Consider the following 18906-nt stretch of genomic DNA (forward strand, 5'->3'; position numbering starts at 1 on the left):
GAACTTGGCGAGGGTCAGCAGTGTAAGTATTTGAGGCATCCAGCTGGTATTCCCTTCCCTCCTCATGCGGAGAGCATGGGCAGCCTGGTGCATGGGAGCCCAGCTGGGCATTATTTGGGGTCTGATGCCCGCATGGGGGCTGGGTTCACTCCTCGTCCCCATCTCCCTTGAGGGACCAGCAGCATGAAGCATTTAGGGACATGGTTAGTGGGCATGGTGGGGATGGGCTGATGGTTGGACTTGATGATCTTAGAGGTCTTTTCCAACTGTAATGACTCTACGATTCAGCAAGGGGGGTGAGGGCAACCCTTCCCCAGTCATCCCCAGGGCAAAGCCTGGAGCTGGTGCTGGGGACAACCTTCAGCATCGTGGGGCTGAGTCCCAGCAGGGCAGCTCTGGCTGCAGAGTTCCACTGACCAAGGAGACCTAGCAGCCTGGCATCCGCACAGCGTGAGTGCAGCCCTGCTGATGCTCTCTCCTCTCCTTTCATTTTTGCTAGTTTGCCATGTCCTAAAAATACCCTCTGGCTCAAATGAGAGCACTTGGGTCTGCTGGGAGCTGGCAGGCAAGCTTGGAGGAGACGGCGGCTGGATGGATGGTTCCCAGAGAGGCACCTGCTCACTCTGGACCACAGCTTTCTCCTGTGTGGGATTTTGGAGGGAAACTCCTCGAGGTCTCTGCCTTTCACCCCCCCCCCATCCCCGTGTCCCTTTGTCCCCTCCTCCCCTGCACAGGCCATGCCTCCCTGGGGAGCTTGGGGCTGCCTGGGAACTGCGTGAGCGGCTCTGAGTGCTGCTGCAGCTGAGAACACTCAGAGGGCAGGAATGGGTCCTGATGTGTGTCCTCGGTTAGGAGGTATTTTCCTTCGGGAGGAGAAAAGAACACAAGAGAAGAGTAATGAAAAACACAGGGCTTTCTATAGCTTTCCTTTTAATTCCAGGATGTAGGGAACCATTAGGGCAAAGAGCAGGTGGGATGCTGCACACCGTCAGAGTGCAGTCCAAATAAATACATCTGCATCTCTCCAGAGCCTGTTCTCTGGAAGCCACAAAGCCCTGTGTGCCGCGGGCTCGCCCGCAGTGGCACTTTGCACGAGGCTGCTGTGACAGCAGCTCCTGCCGCCCCTTCCCCGATGGCAGGGTGTCATGTCACCTCTGGGTCCAGTGTAGGGTATCCTTGGCAGGAGGAGGAGAAGAGAGGAGCCCAGGGGAGCCGTGCACGGAGCCGAGGCCATGTGCAAGGAGAGCACCCCAAGGTGGGATGGGGACACCTACGTGGCAATGTCATGGTTGCGCCGGGGCAGCCGCAGGAGGAAGGTCTGCAGGGAGCCGCTGCGCGGGAAGCCCGCCCGCTCCTTCTTGACCCTCCAGGCCTCCTCCTCCACCGAGTAGAGCTGCGTCAGCATCTTGTTGACAGTGTACACCGTGTCACCCTTGATGGTGGCGGTGAAGAGAGCTCCTTTGCTGTTCATGAACTGCCCGGGCAGAGCCGTCCACTGCCGCGACCTCAGGTTGAAGCAGTCGATGACGCAACGCAAGAAGTCATCTCCAGGGCCGTTGCGCATGACATAGAGGTTGTCGCGGTGGGCCACCATGCAGTGCCCGTAGCTCTGGTGCCGCTTGAGCTCGGTGACGGGAAGCCACGCGTCCCGCCGGCTCTCGTACTCGTAGATGACGGTGGTGTCCAATGGCTTCCACAAGCAGACAAAGATCTGCCCCATGGCCTGGGCGCAGGGCGCGGCCGAGCTCGGCTGCGGCAGATCGGAGACGAACGTCCAAGTGTTGGAGGCCAAATCGTACCTCTCCACAGACTTGAGCGAGATCTTCTCGTACTCCCCGCCGATAGCGTAGAGGCAGCCCTCGTGGCCCACCAAGCGGACGTCGTAACGCAGCTGGTGCGGGCTGGGGAACTCGCTCCAGGTGTCGGTGTCGGCGTCGTAGCAGAAGCTGCTCTCCACTACCTGCTTGCTGGCCCCGTAGACACCGCCCACGATGTAAATCTTATTGTCCATGGTCGCCATGCCGGCTAGGAACGTGCTGGCGCTCAGCGGCAGGCAGGAGAGCGTCCTCCACGCGTTGGTCTCCTCGTCCAGGTAGCAGATGGTCCTGGAGAGGTCCTCCAGGAACTCGAAGGTGGGCGTGTGAGCTCCCACCGCCACGAAGGTGCTGGGCAGCAGGGCCTGCACATAGGCCAGCAGGTCGGCGGGCAGGCAGCCCAGGTGCTCCTCCAGCTCGGCGTAGCTGTCCCGGATGTAGAGTGCGGCGCAATGGAAGAGGTCCAGGAGGCCGAACACGGCGGCGGCGTGGTACAGCAGGAGGCAGTTGTCGGAGTCGATGGAGTGGATGAGGTACTTGGCCAAGGGCTTTGCCTGCAGGAAGGCCGCGCACTCCACCGCCTGGAAGGTCTCCTCGCCGCCCAGCGCGGGCCGCTCGCCCGCCAGCACGCGCAGCATGGCCAGGAAGCCGGCGGCGCTCAGCCCGCCCAGCCCGATCTCCTCCTGCGTGCTCTCCCTCATCCCCGAGCGGAACAGGGCACGGAAGTACTCGCTGCTCTCCACCAGCAACGCCTTCTCCACCGAGAAGCACTGCTCCTCCACGCGGATCCGCACCCTTCCCGAGGGCCCTACCCGAGCACCTTCGTCCTCTGGGCTCATTCTGCCCGGCTCTGGGGCAGCCCCTCCTCGCCGTGCCCACCCTCGGGTGTCTGCCCTGCGTCCCGGCGGCCGCTTGCTTGTAACTTAAATCCTTTTAGCTAAAGATAGCCCGGCTCGTGATCGGCCCCGCGGGCAGCGTGCCCCTTCCACAGGGTCCGTCCCAAAGCACAGCGAGGTTCCCTGGTGGCTGTGGGGCTGTCAGCACCTTGGGGCATCCTCCTTCCCATTTCCCACCGCAGGCCGTGGGCATGGTGGGGCGGGCTGCATGTGGCCGCCTTCCCTGCTGGGAAGAGCATGGGGCTGTGCTATTTTTTCCTCTATTTTTATGGCCGCAGGGGGGGTGGGATGGATGTCAGAAAATCTGTGCCTTCAGCTCAGCTGTGGGAAAGGGGCTCTGCGTGGCCAAGGGCAGGGAGAGCTCTTTATGGGGATCCTGCTGGGGCTCCCCCAGGGAGGAGCAGTGGGGGCAGAATCCATCCCTGGTACGTGGTTAATGACACGGCGTGTGCTCTGCGGGGACGGTGCAGCAGCTGGGCACCGATGGAGGCAGCGCTGTGCTCCCCCGAGGGCAAAGCTTTGTGGCACCCTGCGCTGGGAAGCAGAGCTTTGCCAGATCTGTAACGGCTTAAGGAAAAAAAGAAAGATTTATTTTGGATTGCTTTGGAGCAAGCTCCACCTGTATCCAAAGGGGGGTTTAGGGCAGGGAGATGTTGCCGTCCCCAAAAAATCAGTCCCCAGAGGGCTGTGTTTCCCACGGGGGATCGATCCCGTCCCCCCTTGGGACGGCTTGCTGGGGCTTCCATGGTCACAGACTATTTTGGGAGGGTTAAAAATATCCTCCGCGCACTCCCAGGCACTGACACCGCCCGCACCCCGGATTGGGGCCACGCACAGACCGCGGGGGCCGCGTCCAGCCCCATCTGGGTGCCCCATCCCAGTGGCTGCGATCTCCATGACAACGCTGCCTCCAGCTCCCACCTCCTCCCCGGGTTTGGATCCCATCGGGCTGATGGCTCGGGGCAGTCGGCAGCGGTGAGTACTGCCCGCGCTCTGCTCTCCCCATGCGTTTCGGGTGGAAAAAGGGTGGTTTTGTGCTTGCTTGTTTGTAGGTTTTTTTTCCACACTAACCCTGCCGGCAGCAGACGCTTTCCATGCCGAAGTGCATCTTGTATTGAGGGAGCAGGGAACGCACAGGGATAGATAGAAGTGCACTGTGCTGCTGGGAGATGCAATGAGTGCACCGTCATCAGCCGAGCAGCACAGCGGGAGCTGGGGGGGCTCCGTGCCCATCAGGGGGTCCCAACAAAGCGCAGTGCCGCCGGCACTGGGATCATTGCCGAGGCGATGCTAGATGTTGTCCCCCTGCAAATCTGCTGTGGGGGCAATGCAGGCGAAGGGACGGCAGTAGGGTGGCTGGGGACGCGTGTCCAGTCCGGCCCCGCGCGGCAGCTTGCCTTACAAGGAGTTTGGCTGCGGCCCGAGCGGTGGGAGCAGCGCTCGCCTCCTCCTGCCTCATTCATTGGGAGCGGCACTGGGGCCGCTGCTCCCCGGCACCGCCGTGACCTCCGCCCGCCCAACATCCCAGCGGCAGGTGGGACGCTGCTTTCTCTCTTTCTGGGGTGGGGGTGGAAATGGGGTCCCCCATCGTTGCTTCGCTCTCCCGCAGGACCGAGGATGGCCTCGATGTTCGGCAAACCGCGGGTCAGCACCGAGCGGCCGCCGCAGAGCCCCGTGGCAGAGTGCAACGTGGCCATCCTGGGGTGCCGGGGGGCCGGCAAGTCAGGTGGGAGCAGCGCTGAGCCACAGCTGCTGTATGGCTTTTTGGGAACCCAGCACAGGCTCTACTGCAGCATCCCTGCTCCGGTGCCGGGCAGCATCCCTGAGACAATGGGGTTTTGTGCGTTTGGGCAAGGGAAAAGTTTCTCTGCGATCATTCCAGGGCCCCCTGGGTCATGCCCATGGCTGTGGTTGCGTTTGCTTGTTTTGCATGCGATTCCCATGTATGTATATTTATATTCATGGCTATTTGTGGACCTTTCGGGCAGCAGCAGTGTTTCTGCCTGTGCAGTTCAAGGCTGTGTTCTGCATGAGTCTTGCAGGGAACCACAGAGGTCCCCAAAAATTGGTGCTCAGAAGCCATGCCTATGCCCCACAGGTGAGGCGAAAGCCTTTAAAAATCATTGAATTGTAGATTTTTGACCCAGAACAGCTTTCCTTTTAGTGCAAAGAAAACAACGCAGCTCTCTAAAAGGCAATTCTGGGAAAGCCATGGGGCAAGGCGGGCAGGATTCGGGGGGAGAAGGTGCTTTTGGGCTGGGAAAAGGGGTGGCAAAAGGATGGGAAGGGGGCAAATGGCCCCACTGCTGCCTGCGGGTGGGGTGTGGGGTGGTGGGGTGGGGATCCCGGTGACGGCACGCTGCTCCGTGGGGTGACCATGCCATCCTCCTCTGCCTCCTGCAGCGCTGACAGTGAAGTTTCTCACCAAGAGGTTCATCAGTGAATATGACCCCAACCTGGGTAAGGTGCTTCCCCCCGGTTATTGTCCCCCAGCTTTCCCTGCATGTCCCCGATGTGCTCCGCTTCCCATCTCCCAGACTTCCCACGCGTATGGCATCTAAAGGGGAAAATAAAAGCAGCACCAAAAGGCAAAACAAGCAAACAAAAACCAGCAAATAAAAACCAAACAAACCCCAAAGACTCAAAACACGTCAGAAGGGCTGGATTCGACCCAAAACGGCGGTGAGAATGGGCGCGTCCCATAGGAAGCAGTGACTCCTCACATCTCCCCACCAGATGTGACCCCCGTTTAGGTGTGGCCCCCCGTGCCTCTCTGGGGTGTTGGGCAGAGATGGGGAGCGCTGCACTGTGGATTTCCCCGGGGGCTGTGCGGTGCCATGGAGCGGCTCCGGGCAGTTTTTTTTCCGCTCTGTTTGAGTAATTAATAACTATTTTCCTGGGCTTGACTCCAGTGCGCAGTGAAGAGCTGTAAATGATTTATCAGGGACGTTCGGCAGATATGGAGCCCGTCCAGGAAGTGCCTCCAGCCCCTGATGGTTTATAGGAAAGAAGGAAAAATCCTCTGTTCCGTTCCGCAGTGGCTCTGCCATCTTCCCACGGCAAAACCTCCCCAAAATGCACCCACCAGGAGCAGCCAAGGGAAGGCATCCCCTGATGGAGGAGCCCTCCTGGTTCCTAAAGCGAGGCCTTACTGCTTTTGCCTGAGTGATGGGTGGTCAGCCCCATGCCGAGCCCTTGGCCGGCCAAATCTCACTGGGTCATGGCACTGAGATAAGGGCTGAGCCAGGGGGTGAGGGCCGTGCTGGAGCCCGTGGTGGGGGTGGGGAGTGATCAGCAAAAATGCAGCAGATCTGGGGAGAAATCTCAAGGAGATGAACCCTGACAGGTTAGGGAGGCTGCGGTTAGGGTGGTTAGGGGTGGCTGGGGACCTGATTTCTGGCCAAATGGTGGCAGGAGGTGGGGAGAACAAATGTGCCACCCTACTTTCTGCATGCAGCAGGAGAAAGCAGCTTCCAGCCAGGCCTGTCCCCACTGCATCCATCCCAAAAGATGTCGGAAGGAGCACATTGGGTCCCCCAGTGGAGGATGCTCCTTACTGGAGGCTGAGCTATTTCCATGATGCTCCAACCGGGCTTTGCCTGGTGTTGGGGATGCACAACCCATCCTCATGGCCACCCTTGCCTTGCAGAGGACACCTACACCTCGGAGGAGCTGGTGGACCACCAGCCCGTGCTGCTGAAGGTGATGGACACGGCCGACCAGGTGAGGGCCGGGCAGCGCCAGTGCCACGGTGGCACAGAGCCGTGCTCACCCGCTCCTCTCACCCCCAGGACGGCCCCGTCAACTGCGAGCGCTACCTGTGCTGGGCCAATGCCTTCCTCGTTGTCTACAGCATCGACGACAGGAGAAGCTTCGAGGGCTGCAGCCGCTACCTCGACGTCCTCGCCCGGCATGCGCAGGGCTGCCAGCGCCGGAGCCCCGTGCTGCTGCTGGGCAACAAGCTGGACATGGAGCAGTACAGGTACCCACCGCCCTTCTTTTCCCAGTAGGAAATGCAGCCAGTGGCGTGGTGTGCTTGCTTGGAGCCCATCGCTGCTTTTGTTGGGATGCCTTAGGGCTCTGTCATGAGGCAGCATTGCTGTCCCAGGAGCTTCCTGCGCTCAGTGGGCTGCGCCCGTGCCCTGCAGCCCTTTTTCACCCAGGCCTGGCTGCTGGGGTGAATCTGGGGCCTTGACAAGCTGAGCCTTCATCGCACTGGTCCTCAACCCGAACGCGCTCCTGGAACCCCCCAGTGCTCCCAGCATGGATTCAGCCCAGAGGTTTCCCCATCCCCAGCAGAGAATCACAGAATCACTAAGGCTGGAAAAGAGCTCTCAGATCCCCACCCACCCCACCGTGCCCACTGCTGGTGTCCCTCAGTGCCACATCTCTGTGGTTCTGGAACACCTCCAGGAGCGATGACCCACCGCTCCCTGGGCAGCCTGTGCCGGTGCATCACCGCTCTTTCTGAGAAGAAATTTTGGAGGGTCCTGCTCTCAGGACCTGCCCTGTCCCCTTTCCAAAGGAGCCCTGCCATCACCTCCAGCCCCCACACCCTCACGTGCCTGTCCTCGTTGTCCCCTCTTTGCCAAAACAAGGGGACCTCTCACCCCTTTCCTATGGGCCAAGTGCTCCAAGTGAGACGCAGCCCATCACCCCCTCCGCTCTCTCCAGGCAGGTGACCAAAGCCGAAGGGACGTCCCTGGCCACCAAGTTCGGGTGCCTCTTCTTCGAGGTGTCGGCGTGCCAGGACTTTGCGGCGGTGCAGCACGTCTTCCACCAGGCAGTGCGGGAGCTGCGGCGCGAGGCGGAGCGCGGCCCGGCCCTGCGGCCTCTCTTCATCGCCGAGGAGCAGCCCTGCCTGGCCATGGCCACCCGGCACAGCCTGCCCAGCTGCACCATCAACACTCTGTCTACCGTCAACCTCAAGGAGATCCCCTCGGTGGCCCAGGCCAAGCTGGTCACCGTCAAGTCGTCGCGGGCTCAGAGCAAGAGGAAGGCGCCCACGCTCACCTTGCTGAAAGGCTTCAAGATATTTTGAGGTGCATCCCTCCCCTGTTCTGCGAGGGGCTGGTAGCACCAGGAATGGGGACCTTGTCTCACTGACCCCTGCACGGCCCTGCCTGGCTGATGTATCTGTGGATTTGGGCTCCTCCCGGAGCCGTGAAGCATTGCTGCAGGCCGTGCTGTCCCCGGCTGCTCCGGCATCTGTGTGTGAGTGGGACCACGCACCGGCAGGCAGACGGGAGCCCAGGGAGCGTGAACCACTCCTTATCAAACACAGAGGCTCCTGTGTCTCATGGGTCCCCCCACCAAGCAATAACTAGGAAGAAATTCTTTTTTCCATCGGAATGAGAAAGATGTGGATGCTGTCACACCTGACTACAGGCCTCAGGTGTCCTAAAACTGATCCCTGTGCATTGAAGTAAGTCATACCAAAACAGCTGGTTTTCTAACCAACTTTTTACAAGACTATGTTCCTTTTCAAAGGTTTTGCAAGCAGAGATGCTTCACCGACCAGAATACATTCTTAAAAGCTTTTCTTTAAAAGACTGGCATCTTTTCCAAATGTCTTAAGTTATTTCATGGCCTCCACGTGTGCCCTGTGAAGGGTGTGAAGCGGATCCTGTCACAAAGTACTGTGTGCCGTGACCAGGCTCTGCCTGCACCCACGCCAGGGCCCAGGGCTGTGTGCTTGTGTTCCTCGGGGTAAACATTCTGCTTCTCTCCGGAGTCGCACCTATCTGCAGAGTAAGATACCCACGTGCATATTTGTACATACGTTCATATAGATACGACTAGAGTGACATACAGAGATTCAGTATGGGATTTTGATCAAGCACTTTGGAAAATATTTTAATAAAGGTGACTTTTGAAAAGAACAAACGCTCCCCATCTTCAGTGTCAGTGTGTTTGTGCCAGGAGGTGAGGGCACGCTCCTTGGCTGACCTCGAGCCCCCACCTCCCCTCCCAGCCCGGCAGGCGGCAGCTGAGTGAGGGGGGTAAAGATCAGCCAGACAGAGCCGCAGCGGGGGAGGCACGGGTTTGCCTCTGAGACCAGAGCCACTTCTGCTGACACAGCTCTGCTGTTTTCTTTTCTTTCCTTTTGGTGTTTGTTTTTTTTTTTTTTTCCAGGCTAAAATGCATTTTTCAACTTTTCGATCTTCAGTCGCTGTGAACTGAGACATTCTGATAGGTTCCGTAGGGCTGAGCTGCCCCGGGGCAGTTTGACATCGGCTGTTACATGGCGTCCTCGGCCGTCTCCTTGTACAGAGTAGTGACAGTCCCATCCTTCCACTGAACCAGCACCTCTCCTGATCTCTCCTCCTGCGGCAGCAGCTCTGGCTTTGGCAGGCTTTCGGGGCTGTATTCCGGCACTGTTAGCAGGGCTTGCTTGCTTTCCAGCTCAGAATTCTGGGCAGCTTGCGCTGCTTCTTTATACATGAGGATCTTCCTTTTCCTGCAGGGAAGGCACAAAAAGAAGCTAAGGAGTGAAGCAGTGAAGCCAGGCCCACCTTTGGGGTGCGTGCCTACCCGAGGTGACTGCTCTCTCCATCTCTCTGCACGCTCGACCCTGGGAATGCTTCAGCTGCTTATGGGAAGCCCTGCCAGCTGCACTGTGTCATGTAAGTGGTCTCAAGTGTTGGAGTACACACAGCCATAGTGTTTACATTTGGGGAACATACAGCGCACCACATCGCTTAAAGCAAGGCAGTAACACCCAGCAAGCCACCATTAATTGAGAGGATGGCAGGGCAGACCTGCAGCATCTCTGTTCCTCTTACTTCAAGATGAAAGCAAGTGGATGCTTTCCCACCCTAGAAGGCAGTGAGTTATCTCTCTGCTGCAGGACTGCTGTGCAGGGGGACAGCACAGGGAAACGCTGTGGGAATGCAGATGGCTGGGGAGTCCTGCTTGAGTCCCTCAGTGCTCCTCTGCTTACAGGAGAGCACCTCACGTACACATATTTAATGGTGTTTTCCTCCTAACACATTCCTTGGGCTGGCCAGTGCTTTGACAGACGCTTTACTGGTGAGGATTCAGAGCACAGAGAAGTAAAGTGGCTTGTTCTGAGTGACACAGGAGGAGAGCAAGGAGCCAGGCAAGGTTTTACAGTGAAGGAGGGTTCAAAAGGAGTTTGTCTTTGCTCTTTTCCCCAACCCTCGGTGCTTGTTCCTGCCCTGCCAAACCCACATGTCCGTCTGTTCGGAGTTCTTACTGCACCACCACACCTCACATGACCCCCAAGTTTTCCTGACTCACCTGTTTCGTGAAATGTTAATGGCCAGAAGGACAAAACCCAAAATTGTTTCCACGAAGGAAAGCGCAAGGATGGAGTAATTCCACGCTGATGCTGGGGGAAAGCACAAACAGGCGGTGTTGACATGCATGGAGCAGTGTGGCCTGCAGAGCCCAGCCAGGTTTCCTCAAGAATCCCTACACCCTGGCTGCTATGTCTTGGCTGCAGGCTGAGGGCAGAGGTGTTCAGCACCCAGACCAGAGTCCCCAGCTCTTGGTTTTGGGGATAACTTGCAGAATTGGTTCCTGCCTGTCACAGCTCCCCAAACCATATCACAGCAAAGCATCATGCCTGGCTTCAGGCATGTCCCACTTCTTTTGGAGGTGACACCGAGGGTTTATATTTCTGGGGTAAATAATCTCCTCAGGTAAATCTCTCAGGCATCTCAGTTAGGCAGGAGTTCACAGCCAAGGACTGCACATTTCTATGTTAACTCTCAACTCAAGAACATCAATGGGACTTACGGTCTTCTCTGCGGAAGAACCACAGCAGCTCCTCCAGCTTTTCTGGCTCTATACCCAGCTCAAGGATAGCGCTGTATGCCGTGTGGTCATACACATGTGTGCTGGTAAGGGCTGCGGAGAAGTAGCTGTATTGTGCTGTTGTGGAGGAAAAGAACAGAAAGCTGTGACGGCCTTTCACTGCAGGCAAGAAATAGCCTTCCCCTTGGCTCCCAGGGTTGCCCGTGACATCTCTTCTAGCAAGCAGAATGAAGCTCTGATGCACAACCTGATTTCATACGCTCAGAAAGTGGGGATTGTCTTCAACCAATGTATTTCTGCAGGTTCCAGGTGGGGCACCCAGGGCTGGAAGGACCCCAGGATGCTCACTGCCCTCCCGCATTCCCCAGCAATACGTGCTGGGCCCCACGGGCAGCACTGACCTGCTTTCTCCTTGCACACGCTCCTCTCTGCAGCACTTTGCCACTGAGCCTTGAGACCTCTGACGTTATCGAGCGTGACTCCTTTCCTGCTTGCCACCAGGTAGCCCTGGCTGCCGCCCAGAGGAGAGAGCAGCAAATTGGAGCAGTCCCAGCCCATGAAGCCCACGCTGTCACAGGGACTTGTCTGCACTCTGTTGGCTTCCACCACGGAGAGGCAGCTCTGCGTGCCGTGATTCCTCAAAGAATCTCCTTGCCAAAACCAGTCCTGGAAATCTGATGCTGAATTACAGTCCGCCAGCAGTAAATTCCCATCCGTTGGGCTGGCTTGTAAACACTGCTTGATTTTAGCATTCTGCAGCAGGAAAGCTTCAGTGTCTGCAAAGAAACCAGAATATGAGTGTGGCCACCCAGTCACGAGTCGAGTGTGTCGCCCTTGTGACAGTCAGGTATCTTCCTTGGTGACAAAGAGACTGCAATACTGTGAGCAAAGGCCCAGGGTGCAACCTATCCCGTGGCTGAGCCCGGCTGCTCATGGTGTACACTAAGGAAAATGGGCCCATGTCTCAGAGAAGGCAAAGACCTATTTCCAGACAGCTGAGGGCCATGCATGCATGCCTTTGCCATGATACTACATGTGCACACTCAAAGAGGTGTTCGCCCTCAGCCAGTGAGGCTTTTGTAAGGTCATGCAACAATGCTGGAAACACTTGTACGTGTGCATCCAGCTCCTGTGAGCCTACCCTGCACACAATCTCATGCTGTACCCCCTGCTGAGCCTGGAGTAGCTGAGTCCATAAAGAGGCATAGCCTTAGCAAATGTAACCTACTTCACCCACACCGCTGTCCTCTAAGCCAAGACTCTACCTTGCAGCAGGAAAAATGAGACTATCCAGAGTAACTTCATATTTGTCTGTGCAGCTGGGATAGATCACGACTTCACCAGTGTTTCTTCAGTCTGCAGATGCCTGGGAAAGAGAAAGGCAAGAGGTGAGGGTTCTGTCACCAAGAGCCCTGGAAGTTATGTGAGTTATTGTGCACAGGGAGTGCAGACAGCAGGCCACCGTGTTTCTCTTCTGATGTCTACAGAAGATGAGACAAAAGTACAAGTAGAAGTAATGATCTGTAGAAGTAATGATCTTTTAAACAAACCTGTGCTCATAAGGGTGTGGAGATGAGGTAGCAGAAGGCTCAGCTTCAAGAGGAATAATAGCATGCTTGCCATTGAGGCAAAGGTATGTCCCATTCATCCGGGAAGCAGAATGCAATTCCTTGACCTTTAGTCCCTCATTTGTCATCGGCATTAGTCCAGGTTTTATAGCTGCTTGTCCAATTCAGTTCTTCAGCCTCCTTTAGAGGGACCTGATCTGAGCAGAAGACTTTCAGTCTCCCTGGCCCCATCCCACCCAGCCTGACTGTGTCTCTGCCACCTCCCAGTCCATGAGGCAGGCAGGACCATGTCAGCACGGGCAGTTTTGTCCACACAGCCCAGAAAAGCACAGCTTGAGTGCAGGCAGCACTAACACAGATACTGCCTGGAGACTAACGACTGCCAAGGGAAGGAATGGAGTCGGAGGCAGGGAAAATTGTCCACTGTAAGTTATCTTGAGACCAGAAAGGTTGGATCTACGGAGCCCACTGCTCAGCCGCAAGGCAGCAGAGATGCTGTGACTGCTCACTGGCCTTATCTGAATTGTCAACCACTCATAGGTGAATGACACACTGGCCCCATGAGCGATTAATTATTAAGGCTGAGACTTGAGTGGCTGTCTGATACTCACAACATTTAATTGCATTTGCAGCGTGGCCTGGCGCTGTCTGAAGCTGTTCCCTGGAAGTCACTCACAGGCATGTTCCACAGCGCCAGCCGTGCCAGCACCGCTCCTGCTGACTCCTCGGGTGAGCGCCTGTCCTATCGGTTATAGACCTAATGATTGCTCCTATTTCCACCCCCCATTCTCAATGTCTTCACAATTCAAAGTCCACAGTTTATAGCCAACCACGCATGCAGGCTTGCTCCCTGCTGCCAGAAAATGGCCTGTTAGCGATGCTTTTAGGACAGGACTCTGAAATATCTCACGTGGTCTGCTTTGATCTTACACTTCAGAATATACAAATAAAACTGCTTGCTGCAGTTAGGTATGCCAATAACCTCACAGTCCAGGTGAGCTTTAGCTGCTCACATATCTTGCTCCCCAGAAAGGAGGAAACAAAGTGCTGGTGCCAATGAAACCGACTTACAAGTCCGCTACACCCTTATAAGAAATGCCACCAGAAGGTGTTAAATCTTGCTGCGCAAGGCTTCTGTCTAATCATTTGCTTGAGCAGGAATATTTGACATACTTGTTGCTGGTTTTCTCCTAAGGTGCTCCTCAACTTGAGGGACACTTCTTAGCAGCTGCAGAGCGGGGACACTCCAGAAGACTGCTAAAAGTAGCCTCTTGGGAAGATGGATATTTATCTTGTATTAACAGGACAAGTGGGTAAAAGCCTTTAAGGGAAACTCCTGTTATGGTAAGGATTTTTACATCCACACTGAACCGACCAAACTAGTTGGGAAGTTTCATTTACCAAAGCTACAACACAAAGTGCCCTCAGGTCTGTACCTGCCCCATGGGAGAGCTCCCTCAGGACCGTCGATCCTCCATGTGTGGCTTACCATTGGGATCCAGAACACTGCCTGCACCACGAGTTTCCCCAGTAAGGACCAGTGAGCCCCACACCAGGGCTGAACACACTCTGAAGAGTCTGGATCTTCTAAAGTCATCTCCTCCACCTTCCCCTGAGGAGCTGCTTTGCTCTGCTTGCCTTGTTCCATCTCAGGTGAGCACTGCATCACCAAACAAGGTGAGAGAGCATGGGTGATGCCTTCTCCATTGCTCCCCTGCCCCTGTGTCTCAGCAGTTGCTCTGGCCACTGTTGGATGTGGACAAGCCCTTCTACCCAGGCCTTAGACAACTCAAAGCTGTGGAGTTTGGTCCCTCAGCCCTCTGAAGACAGAAGGTGCTTCCCAGCTTGAGTACAACATGGGAAACACAAATGAGAGGCAGTACATGCATTTTAAGAATGTGTGGAAGGAGGCATAAGGAACAAACAGGCCAGCACCTATCAAGGAAGCATTCTGCCTGTACTACTCTGAGTTTATGTTCATGCCTGGACCATCTCATCTTTGTTTTCATTTTGGAAATGGCATTTTCACATTGAAACCTGCAAAATGTGTATGCTGCATGTACTTGTCAAACAAGGAGACACTCACCAATGCCATCCCAAATCCTCTTGTTCAAAACTAGGGTTTCTGGAATTCGGCAGCATCTTATGAAACCTCAAGAAAACTGATCTTGTTCCACATATGCTGTGGAACCACCATGTGCTCTCTATGTTGGTCCTTATCAGGCCTAACACTTTGGTTGCTTATCAAGCCAGATATTGCCCTCACCCTGCAAATGAGAAGTCCTCAGAGACTCACTATAGTGATACAAGGTGGAAACAAAAAACATCTGGAAAGACCATCCTGGTGGTCTCCCTGCTCAATACTCACTACATGGTATGAGACAATGTGCTTGTCACATCCCAGTCTCTGTAGAACCATCTCCTCCTGTCATCCAGACCCTTTCTTTGCTAGCTGTCTTAACTGATGGTGTTAAGCTGTGTTAGTTATCCCAAACATATTACCCAAGTGGGATGCCCTGTCTTTGGGATTTATACAGGATACACAGTGTCACACCATGAAGAAACGAGTGGCTGAGTTTGTATATACAAAGGTACACTGAGAACTGAGTTCACTTAAAGAACACAAGAAAAATGTTTAGTATTTAAAACATTGAGACAAGAAGGCAGATTGTACTATTTTTCAAGCTTTGAAAAGTCAAAAGGTAAAGAGCAAATCTGAGTTACAGAAGACATTTCCCTTTAAGTGCTTTCAGGGCTGTTTATATGCAGGAATTATCCCAGCCCACCTCTCCCTTGCCATTCAGTCTCTTCTTTAACAAGACATGCAGCCTTTACTTAAAATTGAGAATCCCAGCTTTCTAACTGAAATAAAGAAATGAATTTTCAAGGAACGATAGCTGTAAATGAACCCACCGGCGAGAGCACCAGGAATGGCAGTTAATCCCAGCTCACTCACCATGTCTTCAAGCCCCACCATGTGAAGACGTCTCCTCGAGCACCTGTCAGCTCCTTCCTACAGCGACCAGGTCCCGTCCTCTCGGAGTGCTACGCGCTGTGATTCATTCTGCTTCTGAGTCACCTGTGAAGGGAGTCCAAAAGATGAGGTTCGCCCCAGCCCCTGAAGAAACACACCTCTTTAGTGGGGCCATGCACAGCACGGGGTGAATGACCTTTCCCCAAAGAATGAACCACCAGGAACTTCCAGTTTATTTGCTCAGGCTATTGGCATAATCAGTATTAAAAGAGCACGCCGAGTAAATGACGCTGCAGTCAGTTACCCTGGGGTTAAAATGAGTGATACTGTTCGTTCTGCCTGGCCCAGCCCTAGTTGCATAGAGGAAATGTGTCCTGATAAACCAGACACTAGGCTTTTTTTTTTTTTTTTAAAGAATGGTCATTCTGAGACTCCCAGAGCATCTTAGAGACTGTCTGGTTTTGTAGACAAAGAGATGGTGCCACGCTTCTTTTACAGGTACTGGTGAGTGAGTTAGCAAAGCCAACAGGCTGCTAAGAGGCTTTGCAGCCTGATAAGGCTGATGTGCAGCATTTCTGTGCCAGGCACATTTGGGAAGGAGGATTCCTTTTCAACACAGCCTCACTGCACTGTGCGACCCATGGATAGAGCTGCATATGGCACACCAAGCTCAGGGATGGGCTTCATGCACACAGTTAGCACTGCTGAGCTGAAGCTTAGTGGGAGATAGGCACAATCTCTATACGCTTGTCTTGTCCTGGGTGTTTTCCAGCTTGAAACAAAGCATCTTTGGCACTGCTGCCCTGTTCCAGAGTGATTAATCTTTTGAATCCCACTCCACATCCGACTGAGAGTTTCCTCTGGCTGCCCCTGTGAAACTTCATCCCGCAGACATGCATCCTCCCCAGAGGGAGATGTTCTGCTGTTCAGTGTCAGCCTGGCAGGGCTCGGGTCAGAGCTCTCACTCAGAACCATGTTCTCTGGGAAACAAGAGCTCCCAGACGCAGGGGGAGACAGGTCAGGGCAGGATGTCACACCATGCTGTAAATCATCCTCTTGTTCTTTCTCATTTCAAGGTGGACTGTTTAAAAAATGCCACCACACTAGGAGAGATGTTTCCATAGCTGTCATCCTTGTGAGCCTTTCTTTATGCTGGGCACACAGTGATGGGACAGCAAGTGGTCCCACAAGCTACATAACCAAACTCCCTCGCTCACTGCCTTTGAAAAATGTGCAAGGAAAGAGGTGCACGATGGTTCCTCTTGCACAGGAGACCCCCGATGCCCTGCTGCACCACTTCCAAACCCAACAGCCAGAGTGGGGTGGCATGGGGCAGTGAAATGTATCAGTGTACCAGGAAAGCAGCTCCTGTTTCAATTCTTGTCCCCCACAAAAAGAGGCAGGATGCAGGCTCATAGCCAAAGTGTCTTCAGGACTCAGCACACTGAACGTGGAAATAAAACCAGTTCTCCTATGGTTACAGCAGGCTCTTGTTCCCAGTAATCCTCTGGGGAGGCGCTCAGAAGCAATCTCTTCAGCAGTGAGTGTTTTATTTCATGCTTCCCTTGACAACACTGGCACTCTAATGGGAGATATCCATTTACTTCTTGGAGACTCTTTCAGTGTCTTTGGCAAGGAAGCAAAGTGTAGATAGGACGTTGATTTGTGTTCTGCTTCCTCATTGGATTTGTCTTCACTACTCTCAAGAAGAGCTTCTCTGACCTTGATGTTTTAATTTTGCTTATCTTTTTTGAACCCTTCTGTGTCTTTGACCTGAAATGCCTGGTTACAGAATAACTAGACGTTCAGGGCTTTTTTTTTTCCATACACAAAATCAGAGTTCAAAACCAGCAAGAAAGCAAGATTTGCAAAGCTGTTCTTTTTTTTTTTTTTCACAAAACAATCATTGTTGCTTTCATTCTGCTATAAAAATTTACATTCAGATAAATTGTCAGTTAAAATTCATGTACGCTATGGGCAAGGCATAAAGTAGACTGAATTATACAGCTGTGTGAGAGCTGAGGATGGATTACTTGGGAGTGAATATAAAGTTGAAGTGAATTTAAGTCCACTTTATAAAAGTATTTCAAATGAAACATTAATTATTTCACGAGTATGTCTGGCAAAAACTCAGTGTGGACTTGCAGTATGTCCAGGAGCTTTAACTACTGTCAGAACTGAGAATACTTCTCCAGGGTTTAAGCTCCTTGACAGGCAGAAAGCGAAGCTCTTTACACACTGCAGATGTGCCACTGGCACTGTCAGTGCCTCCTGTGCTGAGTTCCAACAGCAAGAAACTAACACTGGGTTTGAATTGCCAGCTTCTTGGGCCATTCAAACGTGGCTGTTCTGAAGGCCACAAAGTGGTGGTGATAAATGCAGGGTTCACCCAGGGAGCTGGTACTCTCCTGCACGACACAGAATGTTGTCTTCAGTTTGGTCCATGCAAGATCTTAATGCTAGCGGTGAGAGCAAGCTTTAGGGGTAAGCTGGCAATGCTTGGCCGGTCCACGAGCCTTCCTTCCGTGAACTGCTTTCTCTACTTTTGGAAACCTTGAATATTCTCAGAATCTGAGATAATTACGTGGTCAGATTACACACTGCGTGGAACACTGCTTCCTCTCCTGTGGAGCCTGATACCAGTATGAGCCTGATAATACTTTTTGTAATCTCAGTTATTGTGCAACAATTAATTGTTTCTTGTTTACCAGCCTCATATTATTTATGGTCAGACTGCTAGACTGCCTCTCTCCTACATATTTTCCAAGCAGAAATACTCTGGTTGCTTTAATCTCTTCTTGAACAGAAGCCATTACTTCATCCTTGTTACCCGCTTGTTTATCTTTGTTACTATTTTTCACTATATTCTTTCATCTGTTCATCTTGAGGAGCTGGCTGGAATTGCAGAGGCCTAAATGTGACCAAACTGAGGATTTTCATGAGCTCCACCAGTAACAGAGAATGCCACAAGTAACAGAGAATCAAGCTTTCTGGAGCACTCAAATTTCATGTGTTGATGTTCAACTAGGAAATTATTTCTCTATTTGCTATTCTCATTTTGTCAGGGTACATAACTGACATCGTTAGGATCACTTGGCATCTTTTTTACTTATCTCATTTACACTTTCTGGTTCTACCAGAGTGGAGTTGGAGACACCTATGCCAGAGAGAAAAATAAAACCCTAACAATGGCCAGATATGAACAAGAGAGTAAAAGCACACAGCACCATTCTATCTGGCACAAAATCTCGTTTTCCCTAATGATCTTTCCTTGGTGTATCCTTCTGACAACACCTGCCCTCTATTTCCACGTCTTCTTTCTTTTTTCACTGGCATCTATAAATCGTTTCCAGATTCTCCTGTGCTGTATTTTAGAAATTCCTAGCATTGAAGACACTGGGATAAATTGTGATTGAGATGTATAAGGAATTTTGGATGCAATATACATTAAATGAAGTTCTACACAAGTAAGCCACCATCCCAAGGGGGAAAAGAATGTTCCCAGCAGAATGATAAAATATTTTCATCCTTATCTTATGGGAGAAGACAGCTCTTTAAGTGCTTATCCTGACCTCATAGTTTACAAGAAAACATTCTTTAAACTATAATCACTGTTAAAACAACGCTGTGCAAAGCGGGACACAGCCATTAGCTTCTTGAACACTGCGCTGGAGCCAGGGAAAAACAGTGGCTGTAGTGTCAACACCCCTTTCTACCCCGCACCTTATCTTTGCACTGTGGCCGAGCACCGAACTAATGCCCAGCAGCGCACTGCCCCTGCACCACAGAGACTGACAGACAGAGGCTACCTTCCCCCCGCCCCAAAATGGCGGACACGCCCCCAACATGGCGGACACGCCCCCAACATGGCG

The 18906-nt window shown here is 53.3% G+C and overlaps 3 protein-coding genes across 10 annotated transcripts; 1 reads left to right on the forward strand and 2 right to left on the reverse strand.

Moving 5' to 3' along the window:
* Positions 574-2679, reverse strand: KBTBD13 (kelch repeat and BTB domain containing 13). Its single transcript, XM_021406789.1, has one exon. It carries the CDS (start codon positions 2651-2653, stop codon positions 1271-1273), a length of 1383 nt encoding a protein of 460 aa, XP_021262464.1. The 5' UTR covers positions 2654-2679; the 3' UTR covers positions 574-1270.
* Positions 2699-8855, forward strand: RASL12 (RAS like family 12). Of its 7 annotated transcripts, none has more exons than XM_021406784.1 (6): positions 3369-3685; positions 4320-4808; positions 5114-5170; positions 6360-6433; positions 6502-6692; positions 7385-8855. In XM_021406784.1, the coding sequence occupies exons 2-6, from the start codon at positions 4328-4330 to the stop codon at positions 7749-7751; spliced, it is 1170 nt and encodes a 389-aa protein (XP_021262459.1). In that variant the 5' UTR covers positions 3369-3685; positions 4320-4327; the 3' UTR covers positions 7752-8855. The 7 variants fall into 7 exon arrangements, 6 of the variants coding, with proteins under 6 accessions (XP_021262462.1, XP_021262459.1, XP_021262463.1 ...); XM_021406788.1 differs by having other exon boundaries at positions 3373-3685; positions 4320-4436; positions 7385-8843; XM_021406783.1 differs by lacking the exon at positions 3369-3685 and adding an exon at positions 3692-4244.
* Positions 8810-18882, reverse strand: SLC51B (solute carrier family 51 beta subunit). 2 transcript variants are annotated; one of them, XM_021406809.1, is made up of 7 exons: positions 18758-18882; positions 15017-15139; positions 11758-11858; positions 10894-11268; positions 10475-10609; positions 9974-10064; positions 8810-9170 (listed from the first exon to the last, which is right to left on the reverse strand). In XM_021406809.1, exons 3-7 carry the CDS (start codon positions 11795-11797, stop codon positions 8951-8953), a joined length of 861 nt encoding a protein of 286 aa, XP_021262484.1. In that variant the 5' UTR covers positions 11798-11858; positions 15017-15139; positions 18758-18882; the 3' UTR covers positions 8810-8950. The 2 variants fall into 2 exon arrangements, with proteins under 2 accessions (XP_021262484.1, XP_021262485.1); XM_021406810.1 differs by lacking the exon at positions 18758-18882 and having other exon boundaries at positions 15017-18748.

The sequence above is a fragment of the Numida meleagris genome, chromosome 9 (genome assembly GCF_002078875.1).
Source record: "Numida meleagris isolate 19003 breed g44 Domestic line chromosome 9, NumMel1.0, whole genome shotgun sequence".
Taxonomy (NCBI): domain Eukaryota; kingdom Metazoa; phylum Chordata; class Aves; order Galliformes; family Numididae; genus Numida; species Numida meleagris.